Source organism: Anolis sagrei, chromosome 1 (genome assembly GCF_037176765.1).
Source record: "Anolis sagrei isolate rAnoSag1 chromosome 1, rAnoSag1.mat, whole genome shotgun sequence".
NCBI lineage: Eukaryota > Metazoa > Chordata > Lepidosauria > Squamata > Dactyloidae > Anolis > Anolis sagrei.
The window spans coordinates 169976800-170002452 of record NC_090021.1 but is presented as its reverse complement, the minus strand read 5'-3'; the positions used below and the strand labels follow the sequence as shown (position 1 = coordinate 170002452).

The window sequence follows — 25653 nt, the reverse complement described above, 5'->3', positions numbered from 1 at the left end:
TTAAAGCATTCACAGGCAGCAGTAAACTAATGTGCAGCATCATTCAGCATGGCATAACAGCAAAATGTGGCCACATGCAACAAGGGTACCTATTTAGAGGTCTGTTAGTGTTGCTTTTTAATGTTTGTATTAAAGGGATAATACTAATATAATACCTATATACATAAACTTGTATTCCCCCATCTATAGCCATGCTGGCTGGGGGTGATGGAACATATAGCTCAAGACATCTGGAAGGCAGCCGACTGGGTTACACTAATATAAACCTGTCTATAGTAACATACAAAATTACTCATCAATCACAAGGCAACTTCTTCACAGTACTAATACTAAAAACAAATGCAACTCGTGTTATTATACTTACTATACCCTGAAGTTGATATAACATCTAGACTGCAGTCATATATTGGTAAAGTTATTTACAGAATAATTAGCATAGTTAATATTCAGAATCCACTTAATGACATAACTCATTGGGAGATGAGCCAAATCATGCTAAGGCATATATACCCATGTGTACTTGTTAAGAGAAACAGCATTTTCTTTTTCTCAATGTTTACAGAAAAACAAAACACAGATTGCTATATTAAGCTATTCCCATAAGATGTACATTTTTAAAAAATGTAAAAAAAAACTTTTAATGGAAAATGTAGAGGCTGGGAATAGCTTTAAATAAAATGGCTATAAAACTCAAACCTTACCATATCTGACTTAACAAGAACATAAATATTTATTTTTAACTTGTTTAATCTTAATATTTGATATTACTGTGCCTTTATAAATCTCTAATGGAGTGATTGCACAAAACATTATACTACCTGATATTACAAGAAAGACTATCAATTTACACATGTCTAAAACATACATTTAAAATCTTGTTAAAATTCTGAATTTTCAATAAGTACTTTAATAAGAACCATTACATTCTGGAGGAATAAAAAAGTGATGCCTTTTTAACACCATGAGTCTCTGTGCACTTAATTTGGGAATAAACTTGTGTTCTGTAGGATTTATTTCTGAAAAAAACATGGTGAGAGTGAACTACAAAATATATCTATGTTGTTGATGGTAACATTATGAATTTCGAAATAAGAACTGGAAGATAATTCATCAGGACAGGAATGACGCTTCCATATTTTGACCGTAATACATTGCATTTGATTTATTTTGCCCAAATGCTAGCTGCCATTAGTGTTTAATGATCTCATCACTTCATCAAACTAGGAAAGATTACGAAGTCCAGCAACAAATTGCATTGTGAGCACCATTAAACAAACCTGTTAAGAAACATGGGCTGTGATCCAGAGAACCTGTTCTTAATGGGGGAGCAGACAACCTTGTGCTGAACAGCTGTTGTACACATAACACAAGCTGATAGCACAAGAACCCTGTATTTGAAAAAGCTGTTCCATATTCTGAACAAACCGTATGGTGCACATTTGAAAAATAAATGTCTTTGCAGAGAAACATTTCAGAGTCCAGAATTCTAGCTTCATTCATAGCCAGTCAGATTCCTCTAAATGTTTTGGGCAGGATAGCCCTTGAAGGAGCTGGGGGTGGTGATGGCTGACAGGGAGCTCTGGCGTGGGCTGGTCCATGAGGTCATGAAGAGTTGGAAACAACTGAATGAAAGAACAACAAGCACAATGTATTTCAGAGTGGGGATTCTGATTTTACCTATGCTGCTATGGACACAAGGTTTCTGGGCAAGTTATCTATTTTGAATTGGTACAATGGGTTTTTTTTAAGCCACCAAGGCCATTCCTTTATCTTGTGATAGTACATTCAAGTAACCAGGTATCCTATGGAGAAGTAGCTTTGCTGTGTTCGTCCCAAGCCTTTTGCTCTAATAACTTTCCTGTATCAAGTTTTAGTGAACTGCAGAGGAAAACAGCTCTGGCAATCTCCTTTCTCTGAAAAATGTTCTTTCTGTGCACAATTATCCAATGACTGAGTGTTTAAAAATAATTGATTTTTGAAAGTATAATTAAGAAAGCAACTTTTGGTGGCTTACAGTCCATTTTTCACACTCCTTTTCCCCTGAGACCCTCACCCCAGCATATATTTTTTCCAATTGCTGCTGCACCTAGTTTAGATTGTATCAGCAAAAACATGAAGTCCCCCCTTTCTCTAATTTTGCAGTTTTGCTGAACCTCTACTGCCATTTCCTTGTCCATTCACCAATATAGGATAGGCTTGTTTAGTATTCTTCACAGACGACCTTGGAAAAGTTCTCCCACAGGCCAGGCTGGCTGGGAGAGTGGGGATCTAAACAAACAACTTTTCTAGGCATTGCTTCACATTTTGCCATTGTGAAAAAATTGATGTTCATCTCAAAAATATAGCTATGTCAGTTAAGCAATGTCGCCAATGTTTTTGTTATATTGGTTCCCAAACACAGTGATGGTGCAGACCATATTATCTACTTCCATATTTAAGAGCTGTGATTTCATCCCTTCTTTCTCTTGTTTTAAATTAGTTTCTGACCAATAAAATAATTTGTATTTTTAGTCTTACATTGTATCTAGGAATATCTAGGAATATCTAGATACAATATCTAGATATCTAGATACAAGTGACCTGGGTTAAAATAATCTGAAAGATTGCCCTCCTGTTATTTTTAGATACCTTCAAAGGAGCTATCCAAGGTGCTGAATTTATTTTAGGGATAGGGTTCAGCACCTTCAAAGCCTGGGTTAAAATTTTGATAAATTGCCCTACTAATGTGGGGCTTGCCTGTCAGGACCGAGATTGCTAGTAATTAGGAGCCCATATTATTTCTGTCCTATAGAAATCATAGAGGGGGAATTTGCATTTGGGTTGCTTCATTGGATGGAATTCATTTTTTCTTTCCCAATTTTCCTGACCAAAGTCCTAGAACTTCCCTAGTATGTACTGGCTATCTTGCAGAGCAAAACTGTGGAGAGGGGAATTTTTTACTGGGAAAATAAACCCAGGCATTGTTGCAGTATCAACTCCAAATTCATCACACCATTTCCCCATTATAAATATTTCATATTGAAGAGAGATATTGACAAGCTAGAATATATCCAGAGGAGGGCGACTAACATGATCAAGGGTCTGGAGAACAAGCCCTATGGGGAGCAACTTAAGGAGTTGGGCATGTTTAGCCTGGAGAAGAGAAGGCTGAGAGAAGACATGATAGCCATGTATAAATATGTGAGAGGAAGTCATAGGGAGGAGGGAGCGAGCTTGTTTTCTGCTGGTCTGGTGACTAGGATGCGGAACAATGGCTTCAAACTACAAGAAAGGAGATTCCATCTGAACATTAGGAAGAACTTCCTGACTGTGAGAGCCGTTCAGCAGTGGAACTCTCTGCCCTGGAGTGTGGTCGAGGCTCCTTATTTGGAAACCTTTAAACAGAGGCTGGATGGCCATCTGTTGGGGTGCTTTGAATGCAATTTTCCTGCTTCGTGACAGGGGGATGGACTGGATGGTCCATGAGGTCTCTTCCAACTCTTTGATTCTAAGTATTTCATTTTGTCTGATTTGTTAAGATCTTCAATGGGTTTTGTAAAGTTGGCAAAGCAAGTGGGGTTTTTTTGCAGCAATGTTTGTCCTGTATCAGTCTTCCCTCCCTTGGTGCCCTCCTAATATACTGTACTACAACTTCCACAGTGCTAGCTGAGGATGGCAGAAGATGTACTCATTTGTACAACTCTGGATTTGAAAAGACTATTCTATTTTTTTCAACCATTTTAGCATTGACTAAACATTTCACAAATATTCTTGGAGTGTAATTTGGGGCTGGATTCTTGATGTCAGACTGAATTCTTACCGGTGCAAGTTGTTTACAGGGAAATCAAATTGGTTACTCAGGCAGACCTCTGGATCACAGTCTCATCTAATTAACTAGAAATAAGCAATATAACCAGAAGGGCAAATATGGAAGTTTCTGAGGAGTTCTTTTTTCATGTAAAAGATTTTCAGTACGGTTTGGTTAGACGACTGACACTGGATTTCACACTCATTGTTTAAATCACATTTGTCATGACGGTATCCAAAATACCACAAGTATCCATGCGAATTTTCTTTCCAATGCAGGGTTTTCTTGTGGCTCATCAGCTTGTAAGAAAGGGAAAGTTCACAAAAACTCAAAATTCTGGTAATGGCAAAGGAAGGTCATGGTGGACTGCAATGAATGGTAAAGGTATGACATAAGAAGCAACAGCCTGAGGGAATCTGAGCCGGAATGTACTGAAGCACAAGCAAAAACACATTTGCACACTGCCAACAAAAAACATTTCTGCAAGTTAAGCCTCTTTATGTCATAGTCAGGGTTAATCAGTTTTGTTTTTTTGAAATGAGAAGCAGATGAACCTCTGCACCAAAAACAAAAGAAACAAAATATACACAGATCAGCAATGTGACTGGCAAACACATCGGCAATGAAAAAGGATGAAAGGCTTTGTGGTACACCTGGTTGGCTGCTTAGCATACCACAGCATGGGTAGAAAAAAACAAACATTTATTTGAACCAAAGTCAGGAATCAGCTGCAATGGCAGGAAACCATGTCATCATCACACAGCAATCAGCTTGCCTGTTATGCACTCTTCAAGCATAATAACAAGAGCATTAGTCAGAAGAAGGACAAATGGGAAGAGTAAATGGAGCACGGTGGAAAAAGCTTGGAGAACAGCTCATATGCAGCCAACACATGCAGGTCTCTAAAGAAGACACACCTTCCTCGCCCAAGGAAGGAAAATGGGATTTCAAGGGTGCCTCCTCAGCTATATTTACACTTTCCCCATTGCGAGTTACTTGATCTTCAAGAATGGGTTCCTGCTGGGCCTCCCTGAAGCCCTCAGCTTGTTGCAAAGGCTCAGCAGGACCACTCATTTCCTCACATCCCTCCTCAAGGAGGGCAGCAGGTTTGGGTTCCTCAGCCACTGGAGCTTTAGCTGTTTCATCTTCGTCCTCCTCTTCTATGGGGGGAGCAGGAGGGAGGGGAAAGGATGGAAAAATGAAGCAACATCTTCACGACTAACACAATAAAAGGTGTGACATGTCAACCACGTTGCCCATATGCAACATTTTCAGCTCAGCATGTAATTTACCCATTTTGCTATGCTACCCCACATAGTTTTTTAAAAAGTTATTATGAACAAAGTAATTCTCTTTCTGTCTTGAAAACTGCGGGTTCGGTTCAGGTGACATGCTGCCCAGTTACTAAAGGAAGGAAATAACGACACTACCTCCACCCCAACCCTCCATGGTCATTGGGTTGTGGCTTCCATCATACCTCACTATTAAATTCCTAAGCTATCTGGAAGGCCAAACAATTTCTGACCTTGACTGGTAAGTATGACATAGCTGGTGCTCATACATTTCTCCCACATCCCTTACCTGCTACATCTGGACTGGCGGAAAGATAGCTGTGAGTAACCATAACTAGATTTGAAACAGAGGCTGAAACCAGTTTGTATCTCCATTTAGAAGGTGACTATAGTTAGGAAGAGCTATGGTAACAAAGGTTCACACATAGTACTGAACCATACTTAATGTTAAGCAGGAAAGGAAGACGGAAAGAATATATGAACCCAAGGAGGAAGGAAGAACCTGGAAGCTCACAGGCAAACTAGGTTTTCAGACATGTTTGAACCACACTCATGCTTTTCATGCAATATATCTATCTGTATATATAAAGCACATTTTTAGAAGAAAAAGAGAGCTGAAAATGTTCTGTTGTTCCCAAAATGGAAACGACTGTAGAAGACATTTTGGCTAAATTACCTATGGAAAATGGGAATGTGTGGTAGTGATACATGACTTTGAAAAAAGAGGTGTTAGTATTCCAACAAAATACATTAAACTTTGTACTACTGTATTGTGATACACATAGAGCTGCCATTGAAATCTCTCTGGAGTAGTTCAGAATGTAGCCACAAATATCTTAACATAAAGTGTCCAATTTTGAGTGAACTCTATTGGCACTGGCTACCCAACGTGCCATGAATAGCTATGGAAGGCAAGTATTTCTTAGAGGTGGCATTTAACAGATTGCATGGTTTTATAGTGATCATAATGTTTTGTAATGTTTCAATGTATTTAATTTTAATTGTGATGTATTTAACTAATTATTATTATTTTATATATTGTTGTGAAGGCATTGAATTATTGCCTATCTCTATGCCACCTTGAGTCTCCTCCGGGGTAGAGAAAGGCGGGAGATAAATAGAGTAAGTAAGTAAGTAAATAAGTAAATAAATTCTTTTACTGCTGAGTTGGTTACATTTGGTAATTAAAGTTGTTTTTTCAGAAAACTTCTTTTTTTTTGGATGAATGAATAATAGTTATGTTATTTCTGATTATATTGATTGCTTCTGCTGATAGTATTCATGGCCAGAATCCAATAGTGTCGTACTTTTGGATCCCGCTACTTCAGCCAGAATACGCAACTCCTTCTGCCTCCCAGGACACCCCTGTTCCATAAGGATGGGAAATGAGCATCATTTGGTACTGTAGAATAATTTGGTCGCATAATAAGGAGCCAAGGAAGAAAATTCCACTAACAATGCAAATAGATATGGGAATAAACATTAAATTAAACTCTGGTCATTGTTTTATATTGATTTTAAGCCATACTTTGGATCGGGAGGATAAAAAAGTGGGTTTCAAATATTTAAAATGGAAGAATAAATAAATGGTTCCCCGGATGTCCCTATTGGTAATGAAGGAAGCAAGGCACATTGCCCCTGTAATGTAGCAGGAAGAACAAGTAAATAAACAGATGTCTGGAACACACTTTCTGCTTTCCCAGCAAGTGGCAATATGTATACTGTAATTCTGGTCATCTGTAGAAACTATAAGACCATTAAAGCTCTGTTTGTGACACAGTACAGCTTAATACCCTTACCTTACCTTTCAATTCAGTAAGATATGATGAATATATTTAAACTGCACACTTACAATGGGACAATAAAGGAAGGTGTTTTTGGTAAACAAAATAGGAATAGATGTACTTGTTAGATATTTATCATGAAACTTCTCATTGTCTGAGAATTTCATCTCTACAGACCTGATGCAGTTACAAGAATCTATTAAGCCAGGATCCAAATGCAGACCTATCCATTGAAAAGTATATGGAGACAGTTTATGAAGAGGATGGACTTCCTTCTATGGGCACATGGAGGGCTCTACCCACTGAGCAGTGCATGGGATCAGGGCAAAGAAGCTTAAGCAGCATCCTTAAACAGATACAGAATGTGATGCTATTTACCTGTATTAGAAATGACAAATATGATGACATACGATTAACACTGTTTTCCAAATACTGGTCCTCAGCTCCCAGAATGCCCAATCATTGGCCAAAGCAACTGAGACCTCTGGGAACTGAAGCCCAAAACCTGAAGGAATAGAATTAGGGAATAACTGTACTATATACATAAATCTTTATGGTCCTGGTTTAATAGCTTCAGATCATTCATGATGCATGATTTAAGCAAACCATCAACTGCAAAGTTCAGGGGAAGTAGAAAAACACAATTTGCTTCTACAATGGTAATCACCTAATTTTCTCCCCTTGCACATGAAATGGAGAGTAGAAACACATGCATGTAACAACAACCTGTGATATATTCACTGTTGTGTCAATGTAGGATGACTACATAGCACAGCACATAAAGTTTGGAATATTATCTTGGTTCCCCCCCCCCCCCCCCCCATAGGTAGAATTAACTCCAATTGAAATTTTCTCATTTCAAATTTGCATTTTAGAAACCTACTTCTTATTTCTGACACATTCTCCTCCATTCAACTACTCTTCCGATGAATAATGTAAGTATTTTTTAGTTACAAAAAAAAATATTCCATCACATACAGAAGAATCACCTCAGAAATCAATTCAGATTTGATATAACTGTCTTGCTTTAATTGTCAAGAAAGAAGATATATTCCTTTGTGATCCACCTCCTAAAGGTAAAACAATGCTAAATCAAGGTGGTCTTACTAGTGCTGCTTACACACACATCTCAGTTCAGTTTCAACGGTCTGGTCATATCAGTTAAAAGACACGTGAATAGTAAGGAGATTATGTGTTTCATCACATACTTGACCAAACTTTGGCAGATGATAAAGGCTGGGATCCAAAGAATTACTTAAGTATGGTAGTTCCCTAAGGGCTCCCTTACTTGCTCATCATGAAGATGAGGGAGACTTTAAAAGTTATTTGTGATGTGACAAGGAAGTATAATATCCAAATAAGAGAATAATAAAAAAATCCCACAAGACAATGTTTTGACAAAATTCCCACTGGGCAGTGTCTTGATATTTCTTTGAATCCTTGTCATGGGCAGTAATTTCACTGAGAGAGAAGCAACTGTATTCAAGAGGAAAATGAGTGTGAAAATACTGAATTGATATGTCTGAGTCTCTGGTTTCATGTGCTATCTCATGTAGCCTCAATTGAGCTACACATTTAATGTATTGAGAAAACACTTCTAAGGAGGCACCGTAAGGACTGCATTAGTTATAGATATGTACAACCAATGGCAATTATGGATGTTTACCCAAAATCACATTTGTAATGCATCTTCCCACAATATATTTAGATACAACAGTTGTTGTATCCCAGTATATTATGTCCATTAAATATCTTACGTGGGTAATAATATTGATTCTTTTACAAAATAAATGGTGTGATACATAAAATTTAGAGTTGCTCCTGAAAGATCAAAATACTGGTGTTGTAATGCAGTCATTAGAGTAGGCCTGAAAATACCAAGATGTAGAAATGATGGTTCCTATCCAACACAGCAGAAATTTGCCTTTCGCTTTAGCCTCAAAACTGAATTGTTTCATGATTCGTGGCATGGTGTGAAGAACAGAATGAGAAATCTCAATTTTCTCTTTTGTCTTGGAGAAAAAAAATACAATAACAAAAGAGCAGAATTGCCAAGTCTTGTGAGGCTTAGGGAACAGAATCTGATGTTCAGAACTTAGCAGTACCTGGCAGGTTGTGGGAAGCACCTCATTTCCTGGTAGATGAGGCATTATGGATAATAAAGTCCCTATACCAGAAATTATGGATAATAAAGTCCCTATACAGAAAACATTATGGAGTAAATAACAAAGCTTCCACACCAAACAGAAAACAGTTCTACCGCTTGACTTTGATATCTCTCCCATATATTCCTCTCCCAGAAACCCAGATAAGTAGTCTAAACCTTCAAGACATGGCAACCCTGGACATAGATGATGAAATGAAGGTGAGGTGGGTGGAGGAGAAGAGGAAGGCAGGACCATGCTTTGTTCACCTTCTTGGCCTAACAAGACCTTGGAACTCAGGGATGTGTCACTTGGGCATGCACTAGCTTCATTCCATTCAGTGCTGAACAAAGGGTGCTCATAATACTCCTCATACGAATTGTAGGGATCATCATCGGGCACAGACACTGAAATGGAGGGGGTGAGGAATTTATACCTCTCCCCCATGGCAGCTGGCTCATGCCATGAGCTGCTCTGAAGTGGTCCCACCTCATCCTCCGCTCCTTCATCTACAGACAGACACACAGAAAAAAACTGCACAGAGAACTTGGAAAGACAGAAAGACGTAACAAGACTGGATGGAAGCATGCAAATACGCACTAGACACTGATGCAATACTATGGGATGGAAGAGACCAACTGTGCCAATCTCAATGTAACCTTGAAGCTCCAGTGTATACATTCAAGGCACTGTGAAGTTTAATCCATTGAATAATTTTCTACAATGCATGTGGAAGATTAAAAAAAGCTCATCCAATAATAAAGACATTATTGCAAAGGTGGAATTGATAAAAGGCATGAAATGATTGTTCTAGAGCAGGGGTAGGGAACCTTCGGCCCTCCAGGTGTGGTGGACTTCAACTCCCACAATTCCTTGAGGCTCGGCATTCGCCCCAAAGGCTTACACGAGCCTCAAGGAATTGTGGGAGTTGAAGTCCACCACACCTGGAGGGCCGAAGGTTCCCTACCCCTGTTCTAGAGGTTGGATCCAGGGTTTGCCTTCTGCCTTGGAAGCTTCCTTTGTCTTTCCAGTATTAAGACATCCTCCCCATAATTCATCTTATTCAACAGAGCTCTGTGTTATACTATGAGGGGATGCAGGAGATGCCAAGGAGATGAGGGAGGGTATGATCTCCTGCCAACCCAGTTAGTGATGGCTACATCTGGATCCAAATCTAGGTGTAAGTCTCCACAATATGTCCCACAAAGACATGGTGCAATACAGTAAAATCAGAACAGAACAAGGAATTTGTCAGTAGGAGGAAACAGGTATTTTACCGATTTCTTTTTGAGTCATCATTTTAGTGCACCTCACAAGAAGTAGATGGAAAATATTATTACTATTAATATTGTACATATATATATATATATATATGTGTGTGTGTGTGTGTGTGTGTGTGTGTATGTATTTTGTATTAAGCACTCACTCAAAATTTAAGAAATTTTGTGAAGTGACATTAACTAATACGATTAAGATGGGCAATAAAAATGGATTGGTTATATAGAATAATATACATCTGATGTAATACAAAAAGGGAGAAAGCACGATAATGATAAAATGACATAAATATTAACCTACTAACAATTTAAATGAAAATTGTAGAATTTTCTTCATAAATAATAGTAGTAATAATAATAATTTAAGAAAAGGTTTAATGTGAAACAATCTGTTCTGAAAAATTAAGATCAATTTTCATTGAAGAAGCACTGGAATAGAAGATATGAACACCAGGAGGCAACGTGAGAAGACACAAGAAGATACAACCAATTGTTAGAATCATCAATATTTTATGAAATATGTGTGAAAGAAATAGAGATGAAAACTTAGTTGTAACAATAACTTTGCAAAAGAATTCCCCATTCCCCAACAACCTCCACCCTCTTTATTTTCTCCTTGCGACATATTAGATATTGGTAAAGTTACAACTAACCAACAACAAATCTATTATTTTTCTTTTTTCCTTCCCTTTTCCAACCACCCTCCCCCCAACTCTCCTAGTAAATATTTAATGGAATTATTTGGAGGGAAAAGTCTTAATTTAATAAAGTAAGCAAAGCTATGCAGTAGTCCACAAAGAATGACAAAGCTATTGTTACGTGGACAGAATCTGTTTGTAACCTAAAGAAACAAATGTCAATGCAGACTCTCTCTTGCAGAATCGTCCGACCATTTGTACTCAAGAATAACAGAGTGTGTCTTCCTGTTTCAACATACGAATTTACGGGATATGTGGGGTCAAATGTTTGCATAAAAGGCATGCTTTGAGTCCATTTCTGGTTCAACCTCAATGACACACCCTTTTCGATGCAAAAAGTAGGCTTTCATTTACTGCTTTCTTAGGTGAGCAGACAGACATAGTAAATGTAACAGCACCTGTCACATTGTTTGTGTCTCAGAAGTGTCTTTTTTGAGAGTTTTTCTTGTAATCAGGATTGGTCCTTCTTCTTTTGAATGCTGGCTGACTATACTAGGCATTCTAAGGGCCTTAGTTACTAAGGTTCAGCAGATGCCCTCTTCAGCTGATGGGTGGTGTTCATACCTCAGTATGTATCTCTCATATTCAAACTCCTCCCTTCCAGTTACTGTAGTGGTAGATCTTCACACTGCATGGCTATTAATATTTTTTTTATTCCCAGGCTCCATTTATTTTTGGTCCCAATGCCAGTTAGGTGTGACTTGCCCAAGAACATGCAGTGTCCTACTTCAACACTCAAACTATCATAATCACGGTCATCATTGTTGTCATTGTCATTTATATGGTACCATCATTGTGCATTGCACTTTACAAGTGAAAGACCCACAAAAGAGTTTCCTGCCCTCAGGCTTATCATCTAATTAAGCCATGACACTTCATGTTACTTTAAAAATACCAGGGGGAATAAACACACAGAAAAGATGTGTTGTTGAAGGTTTTGATGGCTGGAATCACTGAGTTGTTAGTTTTTTGGGCTGTATAGCCATGTTCCTTTATCATTCTCTTCTAATGCTTTGCCAGCATCTGTGGCAGGCAAACTCAGAGATTTGTTCAGAGGTCTGTTGGAAATGAGGTAAGTGGAGTGTGTGTGTGTGTGTGTGTATGTGTACACACACACACACACACACACACACACACTTTGAGCCCCCCTCCACTTTGAGTCCCCCTTGGGGTGAGAAAAGGGGTATACAAATTCTCTCTCTCTATGTGTGTGTGTGTGTGTATGTATGTGTATGTATGTATGTATGTATGTATGTATGTGTATATATATACATACTCTCCAGGGTGGGAAAATGAACCCTTGTCTGTTTGAAGCAAGTGTGAATGTTGCTTTAGTAGCATTGAGTAGACTTGCAGTTACAAAGTCAATCAGTGAAGGTATTTCTTGGCTGTTGTTGCCTGGAGGTATTCTTTGTTTGGGAGGTGTTAACCGACCCTTGTCCACATGCTTGTGGATTTCAATGGCTTCTCTGTGTATTCTGACATGGGGGCTGTCAGAGTGGTCTAGCATTTCTGTGTTCTCAAATACTATTCTGTGTCCAGGTTGGTTCATCAAGTGGTCTGCTAAGCATGTGGACTATTTCAGCAGAAAGGGGGAACCCATCAAAATGAATAAAATCTAGTTACCAGTATTAAAAAACACCAGAATGAAGACAGTAAATAAAGAACGCCAATCAGAAACAGGGGATTTCCAGCTAGCAAACATTCAAGTGCCAGTTAACACTTCCCAAACAAAGTAACTACAAGGCTACTCAATGTTAATGAAGCTTGTTGATTGCAACATTCATGCTTGCTTCAAACAGACAATGGTTCTTTCTCCCACCCTAGACATTCCACAAATATATATATACACTTCACTTGCCTCATTTCTAACAGGCCTCTGAATAAACCTTTGAAGATGCTTGCCACAAACGCAGGAGAAAATGCTATTGGAGCATGGCCATGCAGCCCAAAAAACTCACAACAAACCATGGCAAAGACGTCCCTATGCCCCCAAATATATTATGGGCAAAGGGTTTGGAGTGATTTTTTTCTGCACAAAGTATGGCAGTGAAAGGTGTAGCCCTCTAAGTTCTCCTGTGGTCCTAATGTAGCCTCCTAGTCTCCCATTGTGGTCTACTCCTGATTTATTGGGGGAAGCAATATTCTTCATCAATGCAAAATTAATTCAATGACGATCTCTTGTTTACAGACAGCAATCACACAATCTAAAAAATGAGGAAATAATCCCAAGTCAGTTATGCATTAAGAGTACCTATTGTCCCATAGCTGCATGTACTGTAGCAGTCATCTGGGAGACCTCCAAAGATTCTTAAGAAGTTCTTGTAGATGATACCCTTGCACCATGTCCAACTAGAGCAGTGGTTCTCAACCTGGGGTCCCCAGATGTTTTTGGCCTACAACTCCCAGAAATCCCAGCCAGTTTACCAGCTGTTAAGACTTCTGGGAGTTGAAGGCCAAAAACATCTGAGGACCCAGGGTGAGAACCACTGAACTAGAGGAGAACAACTGGATGGTTCTCCACTGATCAAATTGTCCAGCAACACAGAAATATCTGTGGGCTTGGCAAACTCAAAGTGGACCAGAAATTGAACATGGGTGACCAAACTTCAGGTACTTGATATGAAATAAACTGGGACTTCAAGTGCTTAATATGAGATAAACTGGGCTGAGCAAAATCGAAGAATGCTCCAGAGTTTTTCCAAAACTCCAGAAGAGCCCTGTACTTCAGGCTGACTGTAGACAGCAGATCAGCTCCAAAATGAGTCCTCCCACTGTCCACTCAAGCTGGTACTACCAGCCCCTTTCTCTTTACTCAAAAGGGCACAGAAAATGGGATGGATTGGGGCGGTCTCACTCTCATCACCACAGCAGTCAGCTGGAGAACTCCAGAGAGCTTCTGGGCATCACTAGGTGCCTCTTTTGACATCCTTGAAGGGAAAAGAAGGGAAAGGTCTCCTGCCAGCTGCCACGCTGATGGGAACAAGAGGAGAGTAAGGGTGGTAGTCTAGCTAGGCCAAATCTGTTTTGATTCAGCTGGGCTCTCTGGATTCTGTTGCGGGTCAGAATTCTGCTATCTACTACCAAAAAAGTGGGTTATGTTTGCATAAGTTGGACTTATTACTGTAACTCGCTAATAGGAAGCCAGTTTCAGTTTTCCTGGAGAGGAGCAATAAGTTTTGTTTGTTTTTGTTTTAAAATTAAAAGGAATATTTGGAGAATTATTTGTTACCAGATTCCTCATTACAGGGCAAAAGCATGGAAAGTGTGACTTCCAACATATGTATAAATATTTATTATGAATCAGAGCCCTGGGCCAATGTCAGCTGCAAGAAGAAAGATAGGAATATATGACTACTTAAGCAGCTTAGTAAACAAGATGCATTAGCTAAGGAGCTACAACCCATCCCCAAATGACTTTGAGGCTTGTTTTTCCCTCTACAGAATTTCATCAGTGTTTACATCATTTATCTTATATGATTCTAAGTGAGAATATACAAGTCCATATGGTTTTTCTTCTGCGACAGGAGTGACTTGAGAAGCTGCTAGTCACTTCTGGTGTGAGAGAATTGACCATCTGCAAGGACGTTGCCCAGGGGATGCCCAGATGTTTTACCATCCTGTGAGAGGTTTCTCTCATGTCCCTGCATGAAAAGCTGGAACTGACAGATGGGAGCTCACCCCACCCCCTGGATTCAAACTGCCAACCTTTTGGTCAGCAGTCCTGCTGGCACACGGTTTTAACCCATTGTGCCACAGGAGGCTCAAGTCCATATGCTATATTACAAGAAAAGTTACCACACCTGGGTTTAAGCAAGGATAGGGAATGAGTAAACCAAAAGTATTCTGTCCTGACCATTTTCAATTCAGAAAATGGAAATATTACTTTCTAGACTACCAAACCTCAGTGAGGTGAACCTCACTACCTCTGAGGATGCTTGCCATAGATGCAGGCGAAACGTCAGGAGAAAATGCCTCTAGAACACTACCTCTGAGGATGCTTGCCATAGATGCAGGCGAAATGTCAGGAGAAAATGCCTCTAGAACATGGCCATATAGCCCGGAAAACCTACAACAACCCAGTGATTCCAGCTATGAAAGCCTTCGACAATACAATAAATGAACTTGCTGAAGCAACTTCTATGAGTAGAAATCAGAGAAAGGCAAATGTCTTCATCTTGTGGGCCTCTTGCTCTTATTGCTGTGCCTTCAAATAGCTTCTGAATTATGGCAACCCTAAGGCAAACCTATCACTGGGTTTTCTGAGGCAAAGAGTGTGCGATTTGCCAGAGGTCACCCAGAAGGTTTTCAGAGCTGAACCCTGTGGTCCAGCATCCCATTCCAATGCTCAAACCACTATGCCTTCTTTGCATGCTAAAATGCTGAAATTCCACTCCAGAAACCTGGGAAACAAAGGACGGAGTTTTTTTAAAAAAAACCTGACATAACCACAAGCATCAAAGTGAATTTAGGCCAACTCTTCCAACGCGACAATCTTCCCTACGCCTAAGCCGCAACTCTCCCTAGCAGACAACACACAACTCAGAATCCTTCATATGTAAAGCTTAATCCTAATAATCACATAATTTGTCAAAGGTATAATCTAAGAAATGTTTTATGACTTAAGGTTGTGTGCTATGGCCCAGCATGTCTAGCAGGGCCATACACAACCAAATGAACTAGGTTTTGTCGAAGTTTTCATGGCTGGAATCACTGGGTTGTTGTAGGGTCTTTTCGGGCTATATGGCCATGTTCTAAAGGCATTTTCTCCTGACGTTTCGCCTGCATCTATGGCAAGCATCCTCAGAGGTAGTGAGGTCTGTTGGAACTAGGTTTTATTTTAAAATATGTAGAACAGTCGCTGGACAGATTAACTTGAAAAACAGCAAAATAATAGCATGAGCTTAGAATTAAACTAGGATCAGGTTATAAAGTGGACTCGATAGCACAGCTAAAGAAACATACCTGTGGTATTAAGTTTGCTTTATAATCTGATCCCACTCCAATGCAAAGTGTTCAGGTCCTATATTTTGCTAATACATTAATTTTTTTAAAATGCCTTTACATCTCTATCACAGGGTGTGATTCTTGACATATGCATGCAAGTGGCAGTAATAATTTGTATTTTATTTATACAGTATTTTAACCTAAAATATAAACTTTCTGTTTACTGTACCAGGTACTCTTCTGTTTTAAGAAAATGGAAGAACAAAATGGCTTATGTTTTTATTACTTTGGTTTAATGTATTGTCGACACAGCATTTTATTTGAGAACACAGAAATGCTGGACCACTCTCACAACCACCATGTAAGACTACACAGAGAAGCCATTGAAATCCACAAGCATGTGGACAATTTCAACAGAAAGGAGGAAACCATGAAAATGAACAAAATCTGGCTACCAGTATTAAAAAAACTCTAAAATTACAACAGCACAACAACAGAGAGGAAACAAACAAGGACATCTAATCACCTCTCAACAAAAGTTTGCTCCAGGCACTGTCAGGCTATTATATGCTAATCAAGATGGTCAGTTGAAACATTCACACCTAGGTCCAGCAGACAAGAGTCCTTTGTCCCACCCTGGTTGTTCCACAGATATATAAATCCTTTTTCCTATTTCCAACAGAGCTCACTACCTCTGAGGATGCTTGCCATAGATGCAGGCGAAACGTCAGGAGAGAATGCCTCTAGACCATGGGCATACAGCCCGAAAAAACCTACAATAACCCTACTTTGGTTTAGTTTTATACTATGTATTAATGTTTTAAACGTTTTATGATGTTCTTGGGTATCGAATCATTGCCTCTGTAAACTGCCCTGAGTCGCCTGAGGGCTGAGAAGGGCAATATACAAATATAGTAAATAAATAATAAATAAAAATAAATAAAAAAGTGAAATTTGAGGAGCCTCCTCCTCAGTCATTCTGCTGCAATATGGCCCTTTGAAATACTTTCAGTTCGTACTGACACAGCCATACTATGGGTAATAATCTAGTTAAATGATTAATATTCTGACAGGGAAAAAATGATTTTATTTTCACTGCAGTATATCTGTTGAGAATGAAACAATCATACCTTTTCCATTGGTATACATTTTAAAAGAAAACGTATCTCCGAATAATCATTGTTTTCCAAAGTCTTGCTCAAGGAGATATATCACAGAGGATACTCAAGGCCTTTCCCTATTTTGTCCAGCATGTTTTATTCATATAGCTGGGCACTCTTTGGTTAGTACATAGCAGACAAAGAAGTAGGGAGTCTGAGCAAGGCAGCACCCACTCCCTTTGCCCAGCTCTCTTTGACGAAATGGGATCAGACACTGCTCAGGAATACCTCCATACTCTGCAACATGAAATCTCGATATAGTATTTTCAATATATAAAACAGTTCTAAACAGAGCCAAATTTGGTTTCTTACCTCCCACAGCAGTCCAAACAGACCCACTCATTCTTTTATGTAGGTGAAGCAAGTTATCAAAATAGAACAATGAAGCCTGGAGCAGGGAAGCCTTCCTTCCTTCTGAAACAGGTTTGCTTCATAAACCTCACTCTCTGCCTCTCCCCCTTCCTCTCTCCCACTCATCCTCTTGCTCTTTCTCATTTGTGTTTGCATGATTAGCCACATCCACCTTTGTCATCTCTACTACACAGTGATTTTCACCATAGGATGACTGAAAGAAAACACCCTCCACTAGTTCTAGGCTAGGCAACCGGCTAACAAGATTACTACCATCAAAGTGCAGTGGATGGATAAATAATAATAATAATAATAATAATTATTATTATTATTATTATTATTATTATTATTTATACCCCACCACCATCTCCCCAAGGGGACTCGAGGCGGCTTACATGAGGCCAAGCCCAGCAATACAATACATCAATAAAACAGAACATAGCAATAAAATGTAAAAATAAAAATACAATACAAAACCAATCAAGGTGCAGGTTCTTACCTACAAAGCCATGAACGGTTTGGGACCCGCCTACCTGCGTGACCGCATCTTTGTATACGAACCCACACAATCCCTTCGATCATCCGGGGAGGCCTTGCTCTCGATCCCACCAGTATTGCAGGCGCGATTGGTGGGGACGAGAGAGAGGGCCTTTTTGGTGGTGGCCCCTCGACTCTAGAGCTCACTCCCTAAAGACATCATACAGGCCCCAACCTTGGCAGCCTTTAGGAGGAGCTTGAAGACGTGGTTGTTCCAGTGTGCCTTCCTGAAATAATGATCCCATAGCACTTTGTCCTCCAAAGCACTTTACATTTTTTAGATCTGCTCGTAGGCCCTTCCACAAACGCCACTATCATCTTCTGCTCATGTCCCAGCATTATTTCCATTTTAACTTTACATTTGGCCTTCCCACTGTTTTTAATTGTGTGTTGTCTTATTGATAATGTTGTATATTTTATTGTCTATGTTTTTATTTCAATTGCTTGTACTGTTGTTGTTTTGCTTGTATTGTTGTATTTGGGCTCGGCCTCATGTAAGCCACACAGAGTCCCTTGGGGAGATGGTAGCGGGGTACAAATAAAGTGTTATTATTATTAATAATAATAATAATTATAAATAACACATCAATAATATAAAACCATGGCGTTTAAACCACAGAAGTCAAACACTATGGACAGGGCCAATTGTAATGGAATTAAAAAGTTAAAAAACAGGGTGAGACAGCAATGTAATATATCTGGATAGGGGAAGCGAAGCATAAAGTAGGGTTGATTGTAGGCATGGGCAATCCATGGTTCTAAAGTACTTACAAAACTAGAGGGTGCTGGTGCTTTGCTTCTGAGGTGTTGCTAAAGTTCTGATGATGAATATTTCAGAACTATAACGAAACTTTCAAAATTTTGTTATAAATGGCAGTTCCTAATTGGTTGTGTCATAAAAAACACCAATAATGAAATAATAATGAAATTTTGAAAGTTTTGTTAGAGTTCTGAAATGTTCACCACCAGAACTTTAGCAACACTTTAGAAGCAAAGCACCAGTGCCCTCTAGTTTTGTAAGTACTTTAGAACCATGGATTGGCCATGCCTAGTTGATTGCACTAATGGGAGGAATAAAGTGCTACTGAGGGCATTCTGCAAGAATTGGTCACGTCTAGGGATTATTGTACATTCATTCAGTGAAGGCACACTGGACCAGCCAAGTTTTGAAGCTCTTCCTGGAGACTGCCAGAATGGGAGCTTGCCTAACTTCTCTGGAGAGTGAGTTCCAGAGCCGGGGGGGCACCACAGAGAAGGCCCTGTCCCTCGTCCCCACAAGTCGCACCTGTGATGGAGGCGGGAGCGAGAGAAGGGCCTCTCTGGAAGATCAAAGAGACCATGTGGGTTTGTAAATGGAAATGCGGTCATGCAGGTAGGCAGGTCCCAAACCGTTTAGGGCCTTGTAGGTAAGAACCTGTACCTTGAATTGGGACTGGAAAATAAACACCAGCCAGTGGAGCTCCTTGAACAGGGGGGTTGACTGCACCCTGTAATTCGCTCCAGTTAACACTCTGGCTGCTGCCCGCTGGACCAATTGAAATTTCCGGGACATCTTCAAGGGCAGCTCCATGTAGAGCCCATTGCAATAGTCCAATCTGGACTAGTTTTGGATACTTTGCCAAAAAGTTATTTCCTATTCCACCATCACTCATGACCTTATGAATTCCATTTTTTTTAAAAAAAAATGGGTTTCCTACATTTTTAAAGGGAAATGTCTTCAAACCCTTGCCTCAAATTATCTTAAAAAATTGCATCTTTTATTTGGAATTTTGAAATCCAAAATACTCCAAAAACCAAACTGTCCACATGAATGATAATGATGCTTTTACTTTCTGATGTCTGAGTATACATACATTCTGTTTCATGCACTAAATTATTAAAATATTGTCCATAAAGTTACCTTCAGGCTTTGTGTAGATGGAACGTAAATGAATTTTATGTTTAGAATTGGGCCCCATCTCCAAGACATCTCACTATATGTGTATACAGGTACTCCAAAATCCAAAAGACCTCTGGTCCTAAATATTATAGATAAGGGTTAGTCAACCCATACCAAGCTTTGTTTTGTATAATTCTTAATCCAACATGAACAAGGATTGCTCTTTTTCCATAACAGAGAAGAATACTCTGAATGAGTGTTTTGCTGTGTGCTAGTATGTATTCTGCCAACCTAGCAGTTTGAAAGCATGCAATTGTGAGTAAATCAATAGGTACTGCTTTGGCAGGAAAATAATGGTACTCCATGAAGTCATTCAGGCTACATGACCTAGGAGATGTCTATGGACAACACAGGCTCTTCTGCTTAGAAATGGAGATGAGCACCACCACCCCAGCCTCAAGTAGACTTAATGTCAAGGGGAAACCTTTACCTTCACTAGCATAGCTTTAAGAGCCTAAATACCATAAAGGATTCAGATCCCACTTGATCTTGGAAGGTTAGTAGGGTCAACCATACTCCCATCTAATTGTTACTTGTTTCTATTCTAAGTAGATGGGAGACCACCAATGCATACCAGGTGCTATCGGCTACATTGCAGAGGAAGAAATTGGCAAAACCACTGCCGAGTATTCCTTGGCTAAGAAAACACTACAAAATTTGTGGAACTACTATAAATCAACAGGTGGTTTGATGGCACAGACAAAAGGACATTATGGTTTTAGAGTCCTGTCCAAATAGTGATAATAGGTTGATTTCTACAAATACAGTTTATTACAGTTTATTATACGTTTTTTTAAAAAATAACAGTACAGAGCTAGCACACTGGGAACAACTTGATCTACTGAGTCACGATGACCTGGAGATATTTCGCAGAAAAACATGCTGCTTGTTAAATAAATTAAGCACTTGAAAGCCTGAAAATTCCTAGAAATGGATGTACGTTTGCACAAAAGTGAGGCCAATGAGGAAAAAAAATCCTAGGCGTGGGAAGAAAGACCAAAAATAATTTTGACAATAAGCTTAACAGAGAGTTGCTGCAAATACAGCCCTCACTTCAGAAATAATGTTTGACTATTTCTTTCAATGGTTTCACTGATTAATAAGGGTTTTGTTCCATGATTACTATCATTATTCTGGAAAAATAATGTCACCTGTCACTCAACTATCATAAATCAAGAACTCTGAAAGGTCCATTTCAATATTTTGAAGAATCATATAGTTGGGTTGCTATGCATTTTCCGGGCTCTATGGTCATGTTCCAGAAGCCTGGAACAGCCTGGAATACTCACAGTGATTCCAGCCATGAAAGCCTTCAACAACACATAATATAGTTGTATTAGATAGTATGTAACACTTTTGGATTTCAGATTTTTTTTTCATGTTTTGGAATACCCGTATTTGCATATACATACACAACACATATATATACACAATTGATTTCAAAGTGGAGATGACTGATTGTAGTGTTTATGTATATTTATAGTTTATGTTATGTTCCAGCATTGAATGTTTGCCATATATATGTTGTGCTCTACCCTGATTCCCCTTCAGGGTGAGAAAGGCAGAATATAAATGCCAATTTAAGGTCCAGGTGCTTACCTACAAAGCCCTGAACGGTTTGGGATCAGCCTACCTGCGTGACCGCATTTCCATCTACGAACCCACGCGTTCTCTTCGGTCATCTGGAGAGACCCTGCTCGTGATCCCACCAGCGTCGCAGGCGCGCTTGGTGGGGACGTGGGACAGGGCCTTCTCCGTAGTGGCCCCCCAACTCTGGAACACCCTCCCCAAAGACCTTAGACAGGCCCCTTCATTGGCTATCTTCAGAAATAACTTAAAAACCTGGCTTTTCCGATGCGCCTTCCCAGATTAGGAAATCTCCACTACCGAGTCCCACAAGCACTTTATCAGAACCAATGATTGCTGCACATCGCACATCGCACTTGCCCTAGTAACCCTCTATACACCTCCTGTCAAATCAGCACTTTTAATCCTTGTACCCACCTTTTGGCCCGGCCCAGTTTTATTGTGTTTTAATGTACTGTGCTTGTTGTTTATTTTGCTTTAATTTGTTTTAATTGTTTGATTTGCTTGATTGTATTGTTATGTTGTATTGTTGTGGCCTCGGCCTGTTGTAAGCCGCATCGAATCCTCTGGGAGATGCTAGCGGGGTACAAATAAAGTTTAATAATAAATAAATAAATAAATAAATAAATAAATATTTGGGAGATGGGATCCACATTGAAACACAAACTTCATTTATGTTCCATATACACCTTAAATACTTAATTTAAAGTTAATTTTAAACACTATATTTTAAATAATATTGTGTAATAAACCAAGTCTGCATATATTAAGTTATTAAAAAAAACCCAAATGTGTCACTATCTTGGCCATTCCTGTAGACAAATTTGGAGTATTTTAGATTTTGGAATTCTGGATAACAAATGATCAACCTATGTTACAAATTTCTCCTGAAAGTTACTTTTAACATTTTTCAAAGAAGGTTGCAGGGGTATTCTGGCAATCTTTTGCAGGGGGCAATTCTGGCATCTTAAAAACTAGTAACATTTATTTTTATGCTCTATCATCTACTTCATAAGATGCATATGAAGAAGTGAGTTTTAGCCAACAAAAGATTATGCCAATTAGAATTTTTTCAGTCTTTAAGGTGCCTTAAGAGTGTGTTTTGTTTGTTTGTTTGATAAAACAACAATAATGTGCTACACAGTGGTCCAGTTAATGGGTGCAGAATACATACAAGAAATATCCAGTGGCAGGTTTCCATTTTAATTTTTTAAAAATAAACCACTACGAGTTTTCCAGAATTAAGGACATTCCTCTGGATTTGATGGATAATATTATATATGTTCGTAATCACTGAAAATGAGAGGATTTTAGAGTAGATAGCTTGGGATACCTAATGTCTGGAATAATAAGAAACAGATATTAAATATATCAGATCCAGTTATTTATGTTCTCAGAATAAATGATAAAAACTACACACTGTTCATAACAGCAGCACTTGTCCTTGAAAAGCAGAACCACTCTAATTGTTGACAATGTGTTCATATGCTGACTAATTCAACTCAGGTGAATTATTTCTGGGCATTGCTTACAAAGATTGAAAGGATTATTGTGGAACAAATAAAATAAAAGGGTTGTTTAAACATTCTGGCTGTGCTATAATATTTGAAACAGCCTCCTCCCTCCTCCCCACCCCCTTTATGATGGACAGAACCAAGTGATATCACTTTACCATGCAGCTGTCCAAAATCCCTCTTTTCCTTCCCTGCATTCCTTATTACTTCAGTGAGCTGAAGACTTGCCTATCGCTATGGTCAAAATCCTACACTGAAGGAATGAGCATAACTTTTACACGTGCAAAATGATCTGATATTTGTACAGAGTGGACTCATTAGTGACTTGTAGTGCCATGAAACCAACTGTACAACCAAATGTGTTTGCTCATCTGTACGTGTAATGCACAGTGAGCAACCATGCCGGCCTGTATGAAATGCATATATGCATTCATGAACAACTCCCTTGCAGTAGCTGTACTGGTGGCTGGTCCATTTCCACACACAACTCAAAGTGGTGGTTAAGTCCTTTAAAGTCCTTTACAGTTCTAGTCCAGGTCATTTGAAGGACTCCTTATATTAGCCAGTCCATGTTTTGTGAATCTTTGGAAAAGGCCTTCTCTATGTCCCATCACCTGTGGGAACACAGGAGAAGGACTTTTCAATGGCTATTCCCAGGACCTGCAACTGGCATTCATCTCCATAGATGATGCCCTTTGGATCTTTCTCACCTCTTGGGGCTTTCCTGGTTTAGATGCTGAATTAACTCCTGCTGCAGAGGAAGGTGCCATTCTTGTCCCTCTGCCCAGATAAACCTTTTCTCATTGGTGAGACAGTGATGGGAAAAGTAATGTCATGAGTTCAAAGGTCATGAGTTCGAAGCCAGCCCAAGGCGGAGTGAGCTTCCGACCAATTTGTGTAGCTTGCTGTCGATCTTTGCAGCCCGAAAGACAGTTGCATCTGTCAAGTAGGAAATTTAGATACCGCTTATGCAGGGAGGCTAATTTACGACGCCATAAAAATCTCCAGCAAGCATGCAAAGAATGAGGAAGTACTTCATCAGTGTCACAAATGGACAGTGAAGCAATAGCTCCCCTGGTGGCCAGAATACCCTCATGAAAAATCTGGAATTTTAAATAGCCTCTGTGTGTCTGTCTATATATGTTGTGTGTCTATGGTATTGAATGTTTGCCATGTATATGTACATTGTAATCTGCCCTGAGTCCCCTGTGGGGTGAGAAGGGCAGAATATAAATACTGTGAATAATAAATGAAATAAACAATAAATGTCTGAATGAATGTTCTCCTTCCCGCTACTCTTAAATGTACTAAAGGTGCAAGACCTCTGTTAAAAAGAGAAAATATCTATGTAGGAATTTCTAAGTCTTTCAGTACAACTCTGTGGCCACTTCAGACAGATGTTGACCATACAATCATGCTGGAAGACTTACAAATGCTTAGAGAAGTGTTCTCTCTAGGAATCTTTAGCTTATCCCAGCATGATTCTATGGACAATGTCTGCCAGAAGTTGCCTACAGCATCATGCTGAAGGAATTAGAGATTCCTAGTGAGAACATGAGCCCATCCAAACAGACTTTAAAACCGAGACCTGTCTGGATTTTTACCAGGGGTGTCCAAGTGACACCCCCAGAAAAATGAATCAATTCAGAATAGCCTCAGTAGCTCCAAATTAATTAAATACCCTATTAGATCCAGGTCTTCCTGAAAGGCCCGGGTCTAATGGTGTATTGGGCCTATGGAGACCCAGACTACCCAGGGGTGAGTCCCCATTTGCCACCCTGAACCTTTTGGGCTCCTGGAGGCACCCAAAACCCTCTCCTCCAGCCCCCAAAACAACTCTTAAAACTTTTTTTTATAAAAAACTTACCCGGCTGCTTGTATCCTCCTGGTGCAAAGATGTAGCCACCCTCCCTAGGAAAGCCTGGGTTTGGGGTCGGGGGAGTGGGAATGGGAAACCATGCCAAAGCAGGTTTCTTAAATCTGCTTTGGTGTGGATTTTGGCTCTGTCTGCAAGTGTCTTATATCAATCATGATTGTGGATAATCAAATTGACAAAAGGCAAACCAACAAATATGCACTATACACAAGTCTTATATTCCTATCAGTAAGCACTCTCAGATAACACCAAGCACATATAAAGGAAGAAATAGTCACACACACACATAAATACATGAATACATACATACATACAGGAACCAATTGGATGGAACCAATTGGTGTTTCAGAATCATATATAGTTAATAATTTCTTATTATCAAAACAAAAAAATGCTTATGTTTTTAAAGTGAAGGCTGTCAGAATCATCCTCCTACCTCGCTCGCTAGGATCCCTGGATTTCTCTCCTTATAGCTGGACCCTGTAGTGCCCAGGAGGGGAGTCTTACCTTCTTCCAATGTTCCAGTCTGCTCTGAAGCAGGAGATGGGGGCGGGGATGGAGGCAGGTTAGTTGTTTCTTCAACTGCTAAAGATTGAACAGTAGACATGAGACACAATGATTACTCATTTTGATAATGGGATATGCCAACATTTGCAGGGAAAGAGGATAGCAACATCTCATAACATCCGAAATCCATTTAATCCAAATCTTTAGTTTTTACGTAGCCCAGTATCCACAATAGTAAAAGTTCATTTTGGAT

The 25653-nt window shown here is 39.4% G+C and overlaps 1 protein-coding gene across 21 annotated transcripts in view; it reads right to left on the bottom strand.

Annotated features, from left to right (window-relative positions):
• The window catches only part of MAP2 (microtubule associated protein 2), a 395260-nt gene that overhangs the window by 56581 nt on the left and 313026 nt on the right, over positions 1–25653 (bottom strand). For 10 of the 21 annotated variants that reach the window (XM_067470260.1, XM_060782323.2, XM_060782469.2 and 7 more), the window contains 2 exons: positions 25401–25478; positions 4705–4947 (listed from right to left, as the gene is read on the bottom strand). In XM_067470260.1, coding sequence (XP_067326361.1) covers positions 4705–4947; positions 25401–25478 — 321 coding nt within the window. The remainder of the gene's footprint in view (positions 1–4704; positions 4948–25400; positions 25479–25653) is intronic. The other 11 variants (XM_067470275.1, XM_060782452.2, XM_060782392.2 and 8 more) reach the window with 3 other exon arrangements.